The sequence below is a fragment of the Silene latifolia genome, chromosome 7 (assembly GCF_048544455.1).
Source record: "Silene latifolia isolate original U9 population chromosome 7, ASM4854445v1, whole genome shotgun sequence".
NCBI classification, from domain to species: Eukaryota; Viridiplantae; Streptophyta; class Magnoliopsida; order Caryophyllales; family Caryophyllaceae; genus Silene; species Silene latifolia.
In genome coordinates this window covers 97827585-97847817 of record NC_133532.1, presented here as the reverse complement: position 1 = coordinate 97847817, position 20233 = coordinate 97827585, and the positions used below count along the sequence as shown (strand labels likewise).

Here is a 20233-nt window from a genome sequence, read left to right as displayed (position 1 = left end):
TGGAGCAGTAGCACAAGCAGATTAGCGAATTATCAGAAATTAAATGAAGAATATGATATGCAGAATTGATTTCATTGTTCAATTATGGTAGTTACGAAATCATTTTGTACTAATAAATGATTTATTAGGTACTTAATGAAGAATATGACGATTGACACACACCTCGGTAAGGCGATGAACAACTGGCGGTGATCGGTGGTATGGTGTTGCTTTAGGGCGATGATGAAGAAGAATGTCGTGGCGGTGGTTTACGAGGCGCTGGTGGTAGTGTCAGAGATTAACGACGGACAGACGATGAGGGTGGTTTATGCTTTAGGGTATAAGGGTTTAGTGGGTGTATTGTGTTTGAATAGGAGGATTGGGAATTTGGATCATCACTATTAAAAATTTAAAATACAAGAAGATGGTCTAGTAATATAACCGCCTTGTTTTTTAATTAGAAGACAGTTTTATTGACCAACCGTCCTTGTTACTTTTACAACAAGGACATGATCTCTATTAACCATCCTAAGTATGTAATCACTAATGGCGCCAAATTAATTGACTAGTATAAGACGGTTCCTTGTCCAAACGTACTCTAAAGGGCGTCTTCTTTGAGTAAAATTGTAGTAGTGGCAGGGGAGCCAACTACGGCAGTCAGTTAGGCGGAGGAGACTACTCAGCTGGAGGCTATGAGGGAGCAGGTACATCAAGGGATGGTACTTCCGGCACAAGTGGTGAGGAGATGGAGGAGGGTCCAGATATGTAATTCCGTTGTTGTTGTGGATTAGTTTTCAGTTGTTGTTGGATACTTGTTGTCCTTTGATCGTACTTTTTATTTTGGATGACTGTAACTGGCCATATGGTCGCTACTCGTTTTTACATACTATGTTAGAGACCTCGTAGACATAAACTTTTAGTTGGTAATGGAGTATGTGACTTTGTGCAGGTATGATCTTTGGCAAACTTGTGTCTAATGTCGAAAATTTGCTTGCTGACCTCTAAAATTAGACCGAGTATATCGGATACTCGGCCGAGTATCGCTTACTCGACCGAGTACACTAGTATACACGGTCGAGTACATGAATAATGCACCCATCGTTGTTAAAAATCGTTATAGACTAAAGTGGGTAACCCTTCTTCCCCGTATATACTTCAATACTCTGCTAATGTTCCGGATCTTATTGTGAAGTACCTTGTATATGTGACCGGGACATATGGAAAAGTCTAAAGTGCGACGGTAAAGGTAATATGTGGTGTGATTGCGGGAAGCAGTAGTAGTCCCTTTTAATCAAGAGCAATGGCGTTTTCATACTCCTTGCAATTCTCTAAGTGGATTGTGAGTCTCATAATTTTGTTGGTTCATCAAAGTTATCTCCTTGACTTGCACTCATAAGGTGGTTGTTTACATACGTGTGGAGGTATTGTGTTTTCTTTGTACTAGAATACATGTTCCATAATTATTGTTATCCTGCTTTCGATTGACCTTGGTGAATGGGTAGAACGAACTTCGGGGACGAAGTTCCTTTTTAGAGGGGTAGATAACATCGCGATATAAAAGTTCTAAAAGTCCTAACAAGTTGACTAAAGTTCCGTGGCGCTTCATCTTCTCTTTCTGCGTTTCATCTTTTCCTTCTATGTTTGTAACCGATGCTAGAATTAGATGCTATACTTGGGTGGTGGTGACACTTTGTAGTGGTTGGGGTCTTGTGCATCTTAGGTGTCTTGTTGTGAAACGATGGGCTGTTCTTTTATGCTGCTGTCGTTGCTATTGGGGAAGTATGGATTGAACTTCGAGGATGAAGTTTATTTTAAGGGAGGAAGACTGTAATACCCTCTATGTTTAGGGACCCTTTGACCGACCCTTTGACCACGGAAGACCCTAGGAGGGGATATGTGAGAGGATAACTGAGGATAAGTGACTTATGCAGTTGATTTCTCGACTTAGTAGAGGCTACTCGGCCGAGTAGTGAGAACACTCGACCGAGTAAGGCTTACTCGGCCGAGTATGAGAGTACTCGATCGAGTATAGCCGATGTTGACGTGTAATTATAAAACACAAGTTCGCAAGTATTATTTCATTTTTGACGGTTCCTTTCTCTCTAACCCTAATATATTCCTCTCTCACCAATAACCCACCTTCTCCCTACACTCTCATCTAGCCTAGACACTAAACATGGAAGGGGATTGGGTTACATATGAAGGGCGCTAGTGAGGATGTCGTCCGCGGTTCGCATCGCTAGGTAAGTTGTTGTTTTGTTGTCATCTCTGTGTAGGCTTCTCGGGTAGTCTTGTAATAGGATGTAGTTACCGTTTGTAGGATGCGTCTTGGAGTCTTGCTTGGCTATATGTGGATGCTTTTCATGGATTGGCGATAAGGTAGGGTTTCCCTACTCAGTTCCTATTTAATTGATTTGAGATTGTGTTGTACTGTGCACGATAGATTGTCTGCTGATCATTGTTGGAGCGTTGGTGTTGGTGTGGTTGTGCTGATGGTTGTTAAGTGGAGTCACTTGCGGGAGTGGCTTCACGCCCTAGTTTCGCCCTCTGTGGAACCCGCCACAGCAGGGGATGTGCACATTAAAGAACAGGGTTATCGCTCGTTGATGACCGGGGCTTAGGTGGGGATTGGCTGCGGTCCCCCACTGGTGGCGAGGATTACCTGTTGCGATGGGTAATCTGGCAGGGCTACACACTTTGGTGTGTAGTCGATTACTGTGTGAGATCGGGAGTTTGGAGGTGGATGATGATCAGCTGGTTGCCTTTTGTACTTTTCTTACTTTGATTATACAGTAACTGACCCCATATTGTGTTTTCAAAACTGTGGTGATCCATTCGGGGATGGTGAGCAGTTGGTTTAGCAGGTACAGTTAGTCTTGTTGCTTACGGGCTTGGGAGGGAATCGAATCACAACGCTACGGGAGTAGATGTCCTTGACGCACGAGCTTAGTAGTTATCATAGTTATCACTTTGTATCTTGTTACATTGTTTCATGTTGTAAAGATTTAAAAGTATTTTAATAAATGTTCTTCTATTGTTTATTTGATCTACTACCTCGGGCAACCGAGATGGTAACACCTTTATACACTGGGATGGTATTTGGTAAGGCATCTTGGTGTACGGGGGTGTTACACATACCCTAAGGAAGCTCAGGTTAGGAGGATATCCCTTCCAAATCTCGTAGGGTGTCTTATCAATTTTTTTATGAGGTACACGGTTAAGAATATGACAAGCCGGCAAAATTGCTTCCCCCCACATATCGTCAGATAGGTCAGAACTTAAAACTATAGCATTCATCATCTCTTTTAATATTCAATTTTTCTGTTCAGCTACTCCATTTGATTGAGGTGAGTAAGGTGGACTAGTCTCATGTATTTTTCGAACAAAAATCGACTAGATAATTAGACTTATACTCGCGTCTTCTGTCAGACCTTACCCTTTTGATTTTCTTGTCGAGTTGATTTTTGACTTCAGTTTTGAAATTTATAAATGATTGTTCTGCTTCATTTTTAGTTTTAAGCAAATATACTTTGGTGTATCGCGAACAATCGTGTATAAAAGTCACGTAATATTTTTTCCCGCCTCTACTTGCAATATTCTTGAATTCAGCTAGGTCGGTGTGAATCAGTTCAAGAAGACTCGTATTCCTAGTGTTAACTGGTCTATTAGGTTTCTTTGTGAATGTAGATTTAACGCAGCTAGCACATTTAGAGAATTCTTGACTTGTCAAACTTGGAATTAAACTCATAGTTCTAAGTTTTTTAATAATCAACATTTACGTGACCTAATCTACCATGCCAAACATCAAGAGACTCAGCGATATAAGCAGAAGTAGATGCAATATTATTAGAAATTGAATCATATTTCAAAACAAATAAACCCCCAGAAAGATACCCTTGCCCACAAATTCCCCATTACGCGACATTTCAACCTTGTTAGCCTCAAAATAAAACAAGTTTCAAACCAGCTTTGTTTAATAAGGCACCAGACAAGAGGTTTTGACGCAATGAGGGTACATACAAAACATTGTTTAGAGCAAGTGTTTTCCCTGAGGTGAGTTTGAGAAAGATCTTGCCTTTTCATGTGATCATTGCGGATGAAGAATTACCCATGTAGACACATTCCCCATCAGCTACCTATTCAGCAACATTACCCACCAGATTTGCTTCGATCACCACAACAGCAATGACATCGTCAATCACAGCAACATTGGCTTCAGCAGTTTTCTTTTCAGTGCAATGGTAGGCTTTGTGACCAGCTTTTCCACAGACATAGCAAAAAAGTGGACCCTTTGGTTTCTGGATCTTTGCAACTGGTTTATTGTGTTTCCCTGGACCATTCTTCTTAGCAGGACCATGTCCTTTAGCTTAACCACCCTTGGTCTTACCCTTACCCTTGAACTTTTCAGCATTAGATAGACCACCAGACTCATCCAGATTAGCACCAACAGTAGAATTCACATTTTGATTAACAGGTTTATCCTTAAGACGATTTGCCTCCTCGATCCTCATGTGACTCACTAGTTCTTAGAGTGAAAGGTCTTTTTTCTGATGCTTTAGTTGGTTCTGGTATTCAGACCAGGAAGGGGGAACACGTTCCAAGAGAACATTGGCCAGAAAAATGTCATCTAATTTCATCTCCTCATTTACGACATCAGCACATAAATTTTCATAGACATGTACTTGTTCCATGATAGGTTTACCATCGACCATCTGAAATCCCAACCATTTACCCACAACACATTTTTTTTCCCTACGTCATCAGCCCCATATTTCATTTCCAACGACTCCCAAATGATACGGGCAGACTTATGAATCATAAACAAATCAAACAGGATATCGGTCATGTTTTTAAGTAGATGGTATTTAGCAGTTTCATTATCCTTATCAAATTTCTTAATAGCCTCTTCATTTGACTTAATTGCAGAAATAACTGGAGGGGTTTCTTTTACAGTAGCAGCAGTCTCGGTAACAGCAGGAGGATGACCAGTAAATAGCGCATAATTAATTTCGAGTTGTTCAAAGAACGTCAGCAATTTTTGTGACCAACGTTTGTAGTTGTTACCATCTAGACGCTCAAGTCTAGGCAAATCAGGAAGATTTTTGGACGATACAGACGACATTGTTACAGCAAAAAACAACAACAAAAAATAGTTTACAAATTGTTGCTTCTAAAGAAGCAGTAACAATGAAAAGATAAAGAGATCATAAAACTACAACCGGTTTTGTAGTGACGTGGTATGAGAGCCACTCCCTTGAAAACTATTACGGTACGACCGTGGTGGCGATGAGCAATTCCGGTAGTCCCCCAAGGTTTTACACTACTTCACTCAGGAACGCCCACTCGAGAGTGAGAGCACTGTAACTATTTTAGATACTTTACCTAGAAACATTGAGAGAAGAAAAGAGAGGAGAATGTTGTTGATATTGTGTGTTTTCTTGTTGAGAACACTGCTCTATTTATAGGAAAAATAGAGCAGTTAAGGAGCCAAAACAGCTTCACCAAAAACCGCAGTCAAGGTGTGATTAGTTGTCTAAGACTCGGCCTTACTCAGAGGCGTATAACAGTCACATTTGATTGACTGTTATCACACACACAAACAGATACACTGAATGAAGTCACTCCGCTCCACACAAGCCCAAAAAGGTTAAAAGTGGGCCAAGGCCCGCACCGCAGGTGCTCTACCCAAACCCAAACCCGAGCTCGAGCCGGGCCGGGCCGGTGCATGCGCGCGTGTGTGTTTGAACCCAAACCCACAGGCCCAACACTCCCAACAAAGGCCTCCTTGGTCCACACAATTAACCAATCAAACACACTAGACTATATAAACAAAAGAAAGAAGGGCTTTCCCACCGATGTGGGATAAGTTGGAAACAAAAACTGTTGGTTTGGCATGTTTCACAGCCATCTTTCCAATAAGTAGCGGATGTGGATTGTTGTTACATGGTAGCCGGCTTGAGGTGACAGTAATGGGGCGTGATAAGTAGTTTCTGGGGCTGTCGGGTGGACTTTGTAGCTAGCGCAATATGTTATGGTCGCGAGTGATGGTGAAGGTTGTCTCATGTAGGTGCCACTAGTGGTCGTGTGCGATGGTGGTGGAGGGAGTAATAGCCTATTGTGGTGGGGGCCTTAATTGGCTTTTTTTTCCTAAGTTGAATTAGGAGAGAAAAAATGATATAGTGAATCAGATGAAAAAATCAGCGGGGTAAAAGAGTAATAGTTATACATCAATTAGTAATCTGTATATCATATTAACCAAAACAAAAATTCATTTTATCAATAAATACATTAATATTGTTCAGATTAAGTTAATTTATATTCTGTAATTAGGGTAGGGGAAGAACGACGTCAGAGTAGGGTAGGTCGACGGTAGGGGTGATGATATGTAGATTAATAAGTAGTTAGGTCGTCAACAATCAAATCAAACAAATACTTATAACTCAATAAACTTGCACATCAAGTAAGTAGAGGTTGAGGCTAAAAGACGATTTATTGAATAGTTATCCAGGTACTAGTAGTAGTGTCTTGTGTCACTTGAGTTGGGATTAGGTTTGTAGTCTAAAACTACTAAAACAAACAATAATAAAATGTAAAGGCTACAATTTTCTTAGAAATAAGGAAAATACTGTACATTGGCATACTTTAGTGTGGAATAAATGGACTATACCAAATCATAGCTTTATAGCTTGGGTTTATCATGATGGAAACATAAACACAAAGGAAAAGCTTTTCAAATTAGGGACAAGTGATGACCTTATCTGCTGCATTTGCGGAGAATCAACTGAAAGTTTGGGACATTTATTCTTCAAATGCTGATTTAGCAAGATCGTTACTGCTGCCGTTGGAAGCTTGATTGGGTTTACCTGGCCAGATAACAGTTGGATCGAATGGCGACTTATGACGAAAGCATCCCATATGCAATTAGGGTGTCTTGATGCTACAATTAACTCTTGTCCCTATCACATTTGGAACCAAAGAAACCAGAGCAGGCATGAGCTTGTTATTAATTGACTAAATAAAAACGCTCAATGTATTGTGGAGGAGTTACAACTGAGATTTCGAGGTCTGGACAAAGGGGATTTGGAAAGGCGAGATGCCTTGTGGCTTGCTAAGGTGCTAGGGAGATCCCTTTGACCAACGCCTGAAATATCGCCGGAGAAGTAGTGATGTAAAGAGTCTAGAGAAAGCACTAGTATGTCATGGGTTCATAGAGGTAATCAGAGCAAAATCCACAAGTATGAGTCTTTATCGAGTTAAGGTTGGAATCGGACTATGAGACGAGGCTCTCGATCTTACGGTCCTACCTAGGTCAGTCGGATTAGTTCTCGCGTATACCCATTCTACCCACCAACATAGTGCATGTTTAATAACTTCTAAGGTTCTCAATCTTATAGGAGTGTTGAATAGATAGAGAATTATACAAGTTTGTCAAACAAGCATTTCATCAAACACTTAATATTCACTAATTAAAACCATAATTTTTAATCACTCTATTAGACTCATTACGCATGGATCTGCCCTTTAATCATCCCCCATTAACCCTAGCTAAGAGACTACTCATGACTCATCATGATTAACATGTCAATAATATCATCAAACATCATAACAAAGCTAAACATCATGATTAAGTAAAGTAGTTAACAAAAGATTAACAAAAGCTTTAGAAGAGATTAACAAAGCTTAAGAAGAGATTAAGAAATGGTGATAATGTGAGTAATATTTCATCCTCTATGTTGGATGGCTGGAGTGTAACCACCAATAGTAGATACCATAAAGGTGGGAGAGTGTGGTTATTGTGGAAGCCCAATTTGTTTGATGTGCAAATTATAGAGTATGATGCTAAATTCATTCATGCCAATGTGATATCTAGAATCAATCAAAAGAAGTTATATCTTACCATGGTCTATGCTTTAAATGATGGGACAGAAAGAAGGGCACTCTGGCAAAAATTAGATCAATTTTAGGCTCAATGTCAGGGACCTTGGGCTATTGCAGGGGACTTCAATACTGTTAACAATCCTGCTGAGAGACTGGGTAGTAATACAAAACAAAGTGATATGGATGAGTTTATTGATTGTTTATCAAACTGTGGTATGCTAGATATAAGTGCTTCTGGTGCCTATTATACCTGGACCAATAAACAAGAACCTTTAACCAGGGTCTATAGCACATTGGATAGGTTTCTTGTTAACCAGGACTGAAGTACTCAATTTCCTGATATAAATGCACATTTCCATCCTGCTGGCCTATTTGGCCATTGCCCGTGCATTGTTAGTAGTAATCAGGTCACTAGTATGAGGAGATCATGCTTCAAATAATTTAACATGTGGGGAAAAGCCATATCTTTCCTCCAAAGGGTGCAGCAGTATTGGTTAGAGCAAATTCCTGGTCACAAAATGTTTACTGTTGTGAAGAAATTAAAGGCTTTGAAAGTTGGTTTAAAAGAACTAATTAAAGAATGTTACTCTGACATTGAGAATAGTACTGCTTTGATTGAACAGGAACTCTGCAATTTCAACTACAGTTAGAGCAAGATCCCTTTAATGCAGACCTAATACAGAAGGAAATTCAGGTCTCTACTTCTCTTAAGGGGCTGAGTGAGGCAAGATACAGTTTCCTGAAACAGAAGGCAAAGACTCAATGGTTGGAGCACGGAGATGGGAATATTGCTTATTTCCATGAAGCTATTAAAAAGAGGTGTTGCCAGAACAAAGTCATTCAAATTGAGGATAAACATGGGAAGGTATGCACTGACAGTCAAGGTATTCAGAATGCCTTTCTGGAATACTACCAACAGCTATTAGGGAGTAATAAGCCAACTGAGATGGTAAGAGCTCAAGTTATCAATACTGGGAAGTGCTGCACCCAAGCTCATAGGGACATACTGCTTGCTGCAGTTACTGATGAGGAGATTAAGCACATTTTCTTTTCTATACCCATTGATAAATCACCTGGTCCTGATGGATACACAAGTAGATTCTTTAAGGACAGTTGGAGTATCGTTGGAGAAGATATTTGTTCAGCTATTAAAGATTTTTTCACACAGGTCAGTTGCTCAGGCAGTTGAATGCTACTAATATTACTCTTATACCAAAGTATGAGAGGCCTACTTCTGTGAAACAGTTCAGACCCATTGCTTGCTGTAATATGATATACAAAGTCATTTCTAAACTCCTATGCAACAGGCTGGCTTTGGTGTTGCCTGACATAATAAGTGACAACCAGACTGCTTTCATTCAGGGAAGGTCTATCATTGAGAATATTCTTATTTGTCAGGATATTGTTAAGCTTTATAATAGACATGCAGCTTCCCCAAGATGTTTATTTAAAATTGACTTGCAAAAAGTATATGACACTGTTGAATTGGACTTTGTTCATCAGTTGTTTGAGAAATTAGGTTTCCCTGAAGTTTTCTCCCAGAAAGTGATGACTTGTTTTCAAACTACCTCATTCTCTTTGTGCCTAAATGGGAGCAGTTTTGGATACTTTCAGGGTAAAAGGGGGCTAAGACAAGGAGACCCTATCTCTCCGCTGATCTTTACCCTATGTATGGAGTATCTTACAAGGATGATTAATTATGCTACTAGTCACTGGCCTTTTCAATACCATCCTCTCTACAAAGGACTAAAGCTGAACCATTTGATGTTTGCTGACGACCTGCTGATGTTCTGTAAAGGTAATGCTCATTATATTATGCTTCTTATAAGAGCCTTTGGGTCATTCTCCAGAGCATCAGGCTTGAGTATGAATAATTCAAAATCAGAAGTTTATTTCAATGGGGTGCCACAAGAATTAAAAGATGACATTAAACAAGCTACTGGTTTTGTGGAAGGTACACTACCTTTCAGGTACCTTGGTGTCCCTATCCAGGCAGAGAGATTAACCCAAAAAGAATGCAGCATCTTAACTGAAAGAATGGTGGTTCGAATAAGGAGTCTGGGTGCTAAGAAATTGTCATATGCTGGTAGACTTGTCCTCATAAACTCAGTATTGAACACTCTTCACTCTTATTGGGCCAGTATTTTTATCATTCCCAAATGTGTCATCAGGAGTATTGAAGCAATATGTAGAATTTTTCTCTGGGATGGCAACTCTGACTATCACAGGATTCCCCTCATTGCTTGGGAGAGAGTTACAGTGCCAAAATATGAAGGAGGTTTGGGTATAAAGCAGGCAGATTCTTGGAATGCTGCTGCAGTGTCAAAGTTGGCGGACTAGATATACTGCAAAGCTGACAGGTTGTGGCTCAGATGGAGTATCAAAATTTATATTAAAGGAAGGGACTGGCACACTTACAACCCTCCTGCTGATGCTGCCTGGTACTGGAAAAATATCTGTAAGGTTAAGGAAAAGATGAAACAACTCTATAATAATGGAATCTGGGTGCCTGATGCTAAGGGCTACTCTGTTAGAAGTGGCTATGAATGGCTTAGACTGCAACAGCCTAAGCAAGATTGGTACAAGGTGATATGGAAGAGCTGGAACATACCAAAGCATGCCTTCATTTCCTGGATTTCCCAAAACAATGGGCTGCAGGTTAGGGAAAAGCTGTTCAAGATTGGGTACTGTCAGGAATATTGCTGCTGCATTTGTGAAAGTGAATCTGAAACTAGAGATCACTTTTTCTTTAATTGTTCTTACAGTAAGCAGATTCTAGCGTTGATTGAGTAATGGTGTGGATTCAATATTGTGGGTTTTATGAGCAATACAGGACAAACCATAGTAGGTCTGAAATCTCAAGTACAATGTCTGATCTGGACTGCTTGCAAGTACCACATCTGGAGTCAGAGAATTGGTGCACGGATGAATGCTACATTTCTAAGGCCTGGTACGGTGCTGTTGCAGAATTGATCAAGAAGGAGATTAAGTGCAGAATAAGATAGAAAAGTGGCCCTGTCGTTCCTCAGATGGACAGAACTTGGTTGCTGAAAATGGGAATTCAATACTCCTAATGACCAGGGGGAACATGTTGACATAGTTTGCTGGTTGTTTGAAGAATAACTATGACTTTTGGTTTTTTTGTTGTTCATATAGTATGGTTGGTTAGCTTGTACTTGAACATTTTCGATTGATTTTTATATAAATATACTACTCACATTTCACCAAAAAAAAAAGAAATTATACCAACTTAAGAGATGAACAATAAAGGAAAAACAATAGAAGAAATCCTTGATTATATGAATAATTGTCACATTCACCAATAAAAACCCAAGAAATCTTCATGTACAAGATCGATTTAAGACTAATTTTTGAATGATTAAGGAAAGATTAAGCTACTTAATTTAATTATTAGGCGAAATCTAGGGTTTTACGTAGATAGTCGGGTCCTCCTTCAAATTAATTACAAGAGGGTATATATATATATATATATATATATATATATATATATATATATATATATATATATATATATATATATATATATATATATATATATATATATATATATATATATATATATATATATAGACTATTACAAGCTTAGGGTGAAGGAAATGTAGATCTATATACATACTAACATATTCATATATGTTCATATTAATTTGTCATAAAATTAAAGGTTGATCTTATGCATGCAAACATTAAAAACAAATAAGGAAGAAATAATATCCTTACATTGTATTTTCGGTTCAAATGGGCACAAAAGAATTCTCCTTTACTTTTGTTCTTGAGCTTTCCTTTTGGATGAACAAAGATCCAAGTGTAGGATCTCTCCCAAGGAATTATACCCAAAGCTTACTCTTAATAAAATTAATATTATATGAACTAGTACAATATTAATCTTGTGAAAAATGACCCAAAATAATTTGGTATTTCGGCTCTCTAAAACCGGTTAGAGGAGAGGAATTATGGAGGATTTTTCTCTTTCTAAAACTTAATCTTTTTAGAAGTTGGAATGAATGAATAAAAATCAACACACTCATGCATGTAGTGTATGACCAAATTAAGACAAAAATCCTTTTGCCTTTTCTATTGTGGAACCGTGTAGAAGGGAAGAGGAGGGAAGAATAAGACCCAATGCATGCTCTTGTTTGCCTTCACAAGGTAAACTAGGGTTGCATGGCTACTAAAGTAATTCATCATCATGTTTACCACTAATTTAAACAAACACAATATTTGCTTAAACCTCCTCCAATTTTCGGCACTTTTGATAATATGGATTCCATATTATTTTTGTCAATTGTCAATATGTCACATGTCATATGTTGCATAAATTTGTTGTGCATTTTTAACATATTAAAAATCAACGTATTATTAAAAATACGTCACATACAAAAATCGACTTAGTAATTCATAATTACTTGTACCAAAATATTTTACCAATTTATAAATCGTATTTATAATAATTCATTCAAATTTAATTGTTTCCTTAAACAATAATTTCATCTGAGTAATGACACGATTCAATTACTTAGACCGTATCTCATTTAATCACATTTCAATGTAATACGTAAATTTTACTTCCAAAATCGTCCGTCAATTTTTCAAGTAATTTAATTAACTCGTAACATTATACGATTAATTAAATGATCAATTAAGAGTGTTGCCCTATAGGTATGACCTAGGGGTCAATCGATCACCACCGTCGCACGACAAAGTAATGTCATACTCTAGTCACCAATCATTACCGATATATGTTGACCAAATGATAAAAAATACTTCCCAATTGTATTCTTTAAAATGAGATTTAATAATGATATTTAAATCATGTGATCGCACTTTTGTTGAGGACACATTTCCCAACAATCTCCCACTTGTCCTCGACAAGTGTGCGTCACCAATTCTCTTTTTTTTTGGTGAAAATGTGAATATCATTAAAATCAATCATAACCACCATACATCATTCCAACCTACAATCAAGCTAATCTTCTTAATCTATTACATTAATTTTTTGTAACCAAGCCATACATTTCAACCTCCCCTTACCAAAATCTCCTCTTGTCACTCTACAAGTGACCAGCTTCTATACATTCTTAACAACCCAAGTTGGTTGCAAGATATACATCTCCACTCTACACTTATTTCTGCATTCCCAAATGTGGTAAATAAGACCTGAAATCGCTGCCATAACCACCTGCTTTTTCAGCAGGGAACAACATCTCCATCGAATGAGCCAAGCCACCACATCTCCCTGCCACTGGATTTGTAACCATGCCTGCAGTAGCAGCAAGCACTGCAAGCTAAATGGGCATTCAAAAAACAGATGCCTGTGAGTTTCCATTTGCATCCCACATAAGTAACACAGTCCAGCAATACAAATACCAAATTTATTCATCCTATCTTGAGTTAAGAACCTCTGCTGAACAAAAATCCAGGTACTGAAGTTATGCTTGGGCAAACAAACTCTATTCCAAACTATAGGAGCCCAGTCCTTCTTCTGATATGGACCAAGAAGCCAGGAATAACCCTTCTGAATAGTGTAGTTGCCATCCCACGCACCATTCAAAAAACCAGGCTTAAGCAGCTCCTTAATCTTACAGATTTGTCTCCACGCCCAGCTGGAATTCAGAGAAGGCTCATATAACCACCAATCACATTGCTTTATATATATGTGATGAACCCACTGAACCCAGAGACTCTCCTTTTTACTATGAATCCACCACGCATATTTGCCAAGAAGAGCAGCATTCCACAGAGAACAATTAACTATACCCAAACCACCATGCTCCTTTGGTAAGCAGCATGTCTCCCATGCCACAGGAGGAGAATGCTTGTACTCTGCAGTCCCTGCCCATAAGTAATTTCTGCAAATGCTCTCCACCTTGTGAAGCACTCCTTTTGGTAACAGAAAGATCCTAGCCCAATACACATGCAACTGAGTAAGGGCAGCTTTAACCAACACTAGCCTCCCAGCATAGCTAAGATGTTTAGCTCCCCAACCTCGAATCCTTGCTACAATCTTATCCACCACCCTACTACAATCTGCTACACTCAGTCTTTTATAAGAAATTGGCACACCCAAATAACGAAAAGGAAATTGTCCCAACTTAAACCCTGCAAGCCTGACAAGATTGGTAGCTAGACTGTCATTAACACCATTCAGATAAACATCAGACTTGTTCTTATTCATGCATAACCCAGAAGCTTCAGAGAAGGTCATAAAAGCTCTCAGCAGAATAGTGACAGATGGAATATCAGCTCTGCAGAATAATAAGAGATCATCTGCAAAAGCTAGGTGACTAAGCTTCAACCCCCTACAAAGAGAATGATACCTAAACTCAGGTTTCTCAGTGACAACTCTGAGAATCCTAGAAAAATACTCCAGGCAAAGAGTGAAGAGCAAGGGAGACATAGGATCCCCTTGCCTCAGCCCCCGTTTACCCTTAAAATACCCAAACTGTGACCCATTCAACGAAATGGTGAAAGAAGTTGTGGATACACACACCATAATCCACTGGACCATCTGTTCAGGAAATTCCAAGGCAACCAACATATCTCTAAGAAAAGCCCATTCAATAGAATCATAGGCTTTTTTGAGATCAATTTTAAGCATTGCCCTAGGGGTACAAGTTTTCCTCCCATAAAGCCTCACTAAATCTTGACAAATAAGAATATTGTCAACAATCTCTCTATCTTTAATAAAGGCACTTTGATTCATGCTAACAACATCCTTCAGAACTCCAGAAAGCCTGCTACAAATGATTTTGGAAATGCATTTGTACATGACATTACAACAAGCAATGGGACGAAAGTCATGGACTGAGGAAGGGCAATCCATTTTTGGAATAAGAGTGAGCACTGTGGCATTAACTTGCTGTAACAGTCTACCAGTGGTAAAAAATTCCTTAACAGCATTAATCACATCACCTCCAATGATGTCATAAGCATCTCTGAAAAACCCAGCAGAATACCCATCTGGACCAGGAGCTTTCTCCACTGGAATAGAGAAGAGAGCTTCCCTAATCTCATCAGCAGTAACCTGCTTAACCATCCCTCTGGCATGCTCAGAACTCACAACCTTGCCAATTTTAACAACAGCTCTACAAACAGGAGTAACTTTTGTAGAACTACGTAGCAAAGCCTGATAGTATTCAACAAAAGCATGTTCAATGGCATTAACCTCAGTATAGTTCACCCCATTCATATCATTAATCCTAAGGACCTTATTTTGGGCACGTCTAGCTTTAATGGTACTATGAAAGTACCTAGTGTTATCATCAGCATAATTGACCCACTGAGTTTTGGCCTTTTGAGCTAAGAAAAGAAGCCTGGCATCATCAAGCTCTTTATAAGATTCAGCTGCTATTCTCTCCTCATTTTGAAGTTGTACATTCCTAGGATCATTATGTAACTGCTTCTGAATACTTTCCAGCAACATTTTAGCAACCAAGGCAGAATTCTCAATATCCCCATACCTACTATTATTCAATTTTTTCAAAGGATGCTTCAGATTCTTAAGTTTTTTGACCACCTGAAACATACAACAACCAGAAATAGATTGTCTCCAAACATCAGTGACCACACTCTTAAACTCAGCATGCTTCCCCCACATATTAAAGTACTTGAAGTTACCCTTCCTTCTTTCAATATCAGCTCCTAGCTCAATCAAGCAAGGACTATGATCATAAAGCCCCTCAGGCAAGAAAGTAACAGACCCAGTAGGACCAGTTAGGATCCACTCATCATTGGCCAAAACCCTATCAATCCTACTAAATACCCTAGCATCACCCTTTTGCTTATTGTTCCAGGTGAAGTAGGCACCAGTAGAGACTAAATCATACAAACCACACACATCCACACACCAAAGCCCTTGACCTCAAAGATCGTCACCCGAGACCCAATTCTTTCATCCATAAACAAAACATTATTGAAGTCTCCCATTACCAGCCAAGGTCCAGTAATATTACTTTTCATATTTATCAGAGATTCCCAAAGAGTAGCTCTATCAGAGTCTACATTGCACCCATACACCAACGAGCAGGTCCATACAAACCCAGTCACCAGATTAGTAACCTGAGCATGTATGACCTGCAAATCCTTCTTAATGCACTGAACCAAAATCTGAGTAGTATCCCACAACAACCAAATTCTCCCACTATCCTTAATCTCACTATTATCAATTATTTGCCAGGGCCTACCAAACCCATCCTGAATTCTAGCTTTATTCTTTATTTTGACCCTAGTTTCAACCAGACCAAACAGGCCAATTTTATTAATATGCAAGAATCTTCTAATATCACCTTACTTATTCCATTTATTAATACCTCGAACATTCCAAAATCCTATATTAACCATTTTGAATAATTGGTGTTCTCCCCTTCCCCATACTATTTAGTAAACTTTGCCTCAGAGATTGCTGAACAACTTCTAGCACTGTAGGCCCCCCCTGACTGTTCCCCCTCCCAAATCTAGACAGGCGATGGACCAAACTAGCTGGTGAGGCCATTTCCTTGCTTTTGAAAGGGATGGGGGTAATCATCTCAGGAGAAGTAACCTGTGGCAAAACCACTGGTTCCTGCACAGACTCAACAACCTGCACAGGAACAACAACTGGTTGCACAACTGGTTTCACAGTTGGTTGCACAGGAACCTGAACTTTAGGCCTCCATACTTTTTGAGCAGGTTTCTTACGAACCTCAGCTGCACGCTTCCTACACATAGCTGCATCATGGCCAATGCCAGTACATTGAGAGCACACAAGGGGCTTCCATTCATAAGAAACCGCCTGCTTCTGTATCACATCTTTATCATCAATGAATTCTATCATATCAGGTAGATTATGTCCCATTTTCACTTCCACCATGAATCTAGCATATTCCAAGTATTCCTTCTTCTCAGTAGCACGATCAGGATTGATAGGAGTACCTATCATGCTAACAATCTTAGGTAAAGCTTTCCCCCAAAATTTAAGATCCAAATTATACAATCTCACCCAAATTCGCACCAAATCAGGCTTATCCTTCACACACTTCACATCCGGTTGCCAATCTCTAATAATAAAAGGTTTATTATCAAAAAACAACTGCTCAGATTGAAGTACCGTATCCTTATCCTTTTGTTTAGCAAACCTAACAATACATACACCATTGTATTGAAAAGCGACTTTATCAATCGATAAATCCTTCCATACTCGTCTCACATATCCATCCATAACATGATTAGGAGGATTAGCACCCAAAACAAAGCAGAATACAGACGAGGACAAAAACTCAAGCTCACCTTGGACGTCCCCTGTTTCAATTTTAACGCGAGATTGTTCCAATGGTGCTCCTGTTTTCGCGCCATCTGTTTCCCACTCCGTTTCAGGCGTAACATTGATTTCAGGAACCACGTTCACCTCCTTGCTCAGATTGAACGAACGAAGTTCCGCTGTCTTAGAACTTTCAGCTGCACTCGCAGTAGCAACAATCTCTCGTAACTCTGTAATATGTATCGTATTACTATTATTTTTGTGTTTATTAGTTGAAGTACTAGTATTTTTGTGTTTTTGTGGAGTATTAGTATTATTTACATTTCGACGATTTCTCGCCATTGCTGAAGAAACTGCGAAAATGTAAGCTTTCTCTCTCTACTCGCTTTCTCTCTCTATAACCGCTGTGATTCTAATTTGCTTTTGCGTCACCAATTCTCTTGTCCTATTACTATCTCCCACTCAATGCAAGGTGTCTTTCAGGTCGTACTTGCATGTGATCATATCGAGAGTGGTTTCCTCGATCTGGAGAATAACTGTTTGACCGGATTTATCCACTCTGGATACCTTCCGAGCGTGGCCACGCATTTCCAGTTCATTACTCCTCGAGTGGCCCTGAGATATTGTTATAACCCTGACAAAGAGGTGGACAATTCCTATCGCACTCATTCCCTTCGACTAGCCACAGCCATCATAACCCAAAATATGCCCATTTGACCCCATTTACGAAGGTCGTAGTAACACAAATCAAAGTTAATCTGAAACTGTGCCATCTTAGGTGAATAGTCTTTAGTCAAAAGAATCGACTCATTAGAATACTATAGTAGCTCTCGCCACGACCAGGCTATATAAATTTGCCAGAACTCTATAAGCGGTCATAAGGCCCGACAAAATGTTCCTGACAGTCTGCCTATGTGATCGACTAGTCATCTCACATGACTCTATGGCACTTGAACTTGCCATCAATCACATCACACTCTAGTCACTTCGAGACGTCACCTCATACAAGTGACTATGGGCGAATACAATGCTAATCCGTGTTCACTTTAACGGGGTTCAATGTTGTCTCTACAACCCGTTTGGATGTAACAAAGTATAAAGGAGCTTTTAAAGTAAAAACTCGAACGACAAATGCGATTATCACATATGAATAGTCAATGCCTGATTACTATTTCATATTCTATAATCTAATTTGATCTTGAATGTAGTTATTCATCTCAATTCAATTGAAATGACATGACTCATCATGTTTAGACTTTAAGAAGGCTTTGGTTAGTAGGTTTATCAATTTCTTGCACCTTACTCAACCCTACTACATACTCGTTTTCCTTTGTAATGTATACATTTGCATCACAAAACTTCCTGAGTACGTGTCGAGATCCAATCAAGACATAGGCCCTCTAGCCTAAGAATAGCTCCCACTGTTTTCACAGTGTGCGGGACTCATCCTCTTGCACATCTCATGATTACAAGTGTACTCAATATCCGTTATAAATATTTCTTATTGTTCTTTATTGTCTATAACGATTCTAGAAAATCTACTTCTTAATTAACATTGCCACAATGATATCTTAACCATCCTAATGTGTTTTGATTATGGTTTTGTCGGAAACCATGTGCAATCTCAATTGTCAATTGTCACTTGTGTAACACCCTTACACAAAATTGCATCATAAACACTTTGCATCATAGCCTTAATGCTTCTGCAAGCACTTAAGGGTAATCTTTATGGCTTACTTGGTAAAGATTACTTAAATTCGATCTTGAAAACAATTCATCATACTCAAAGCATATGAAGTGTTATACATCATTTCTTTTTAATTGATTCGGCAGCGGAAGCAAATGAAATCAATCAAATATGTTCAATTTAATTGAACTAGTCATGAATCTTATCAACATAAGACTTCTTACTGACGCTAATATCATGTGGATTTATCTTCATAAATCCGGATATTCAAGATGTATTATAATACTCCAAAAGTCTTAAATCATTCTTAATGATCAATATGTCATCCACATATCGGACTAATTAAAAATTCCGTAACTCCCACTAAACTCCATGTATAAACACAACTTCTCGACTTATCGAGAAATGTTTTATCACATGATCAAAATGTTGATTCCAACTCATTGATGTCCTACTTAAGATCCTCTCTTAAGTTTCACATTATCTTAGGATTGCAAGAATCTATAAAACTCATGACATGTATTGAATACATTCCTTCTATTGAAGAAGTGGGTTTTAGATTCACTTGTTGTTTGCATATCCTCATAATGAAACACAATCCCTAAGAAGATCCAAATAGACTTAATCATTTCAATTAGTGCAAAACCCTTTGCAACCAATCTTGCTTTGAAATATCTCTTTATCAGTGCAAAACCCTTTGTCACTAATCAAGCCCTTTTGTTTCGGATTTTCATGGCTCTAAGCCTTGTATTGAGATGTGACTTAAACACTCATATGTAAGTCATACGTTCATTACTTTCTAGAAGTAATCAACTTGAATCAAACAATTTCTTTTGTAAGTTATAAGCTCTTTACTTTCTTAAAAGTAGCATGAATTCATCATTTTTAACAAGTGACGAATTTAACCTCCTAGGTTTTGAAGAAACAATGTCTTACACAAAACGTCTCATGTAGCCAAGAAAGACCAGTTTCTTGCGACATAACATTCTCTGTGGTTGAAGGAAAAGTAGATCTATATACACTAACATACTCATATATGTCTTAATTAATTTGTCATAAAATTAAAGATGGAACTTATGCATGCAAACTAATTAATAAAAATGAGAAAGAAACATTATTCTTACATTGTGATTTTCGGATTTATGGGCACAAGTGAGTTCACCTACTCACTTGTTCTTGAGCTCTCCAAATGGAAGAACAAGGATTCAAGTATAGAATCCCTCCCAAAAGCATATACCCAAGGAAAACTCTTAATAACTAATATTATTTAGATCTAGTAATAATATTAGTTTTACTATAAAATTGACACAAAATAAATTGCATTTTTACTCTTGAAAATCTCGGTCAAGAGGGAGTATATGTGAGTTTATTTCTCTAGAATTATCATAAATTGTAGAGAGGTTTTATTGCATTTTCTTACTCTAGAAAAATTAGAT

The 20233-nt window shown here is 38.5% G+C and overlaps 1 protein-coding gene across 1 annotated transcript; it reads right to left on the bottom strand.

The window, feature by feature from the left end:
- Positions 1 to 12943: 12943 nt before the first annotated feature.
- Positions 12944 to 17452, bottom strand: LOC141590401 (uncharacterized). Its single transcript, XM_074410997.1, has 3 exons — positions 16266 to 17452; positions 15828 to 16099; positions 12944 to 15690 (listed from the first exon to the last, which is right to left on the bottom strand). The coding sequence occupies exons 1-3, from the start codon at positions 17450 to 17452 to the stop codon at positions 12944 to 12946; spliced, it is 4206 nt and encodes a 1401-aa protein (XP_074267098.1).
- Positions 17453 to 20233: the final 2781 nt, after the last annotated feature.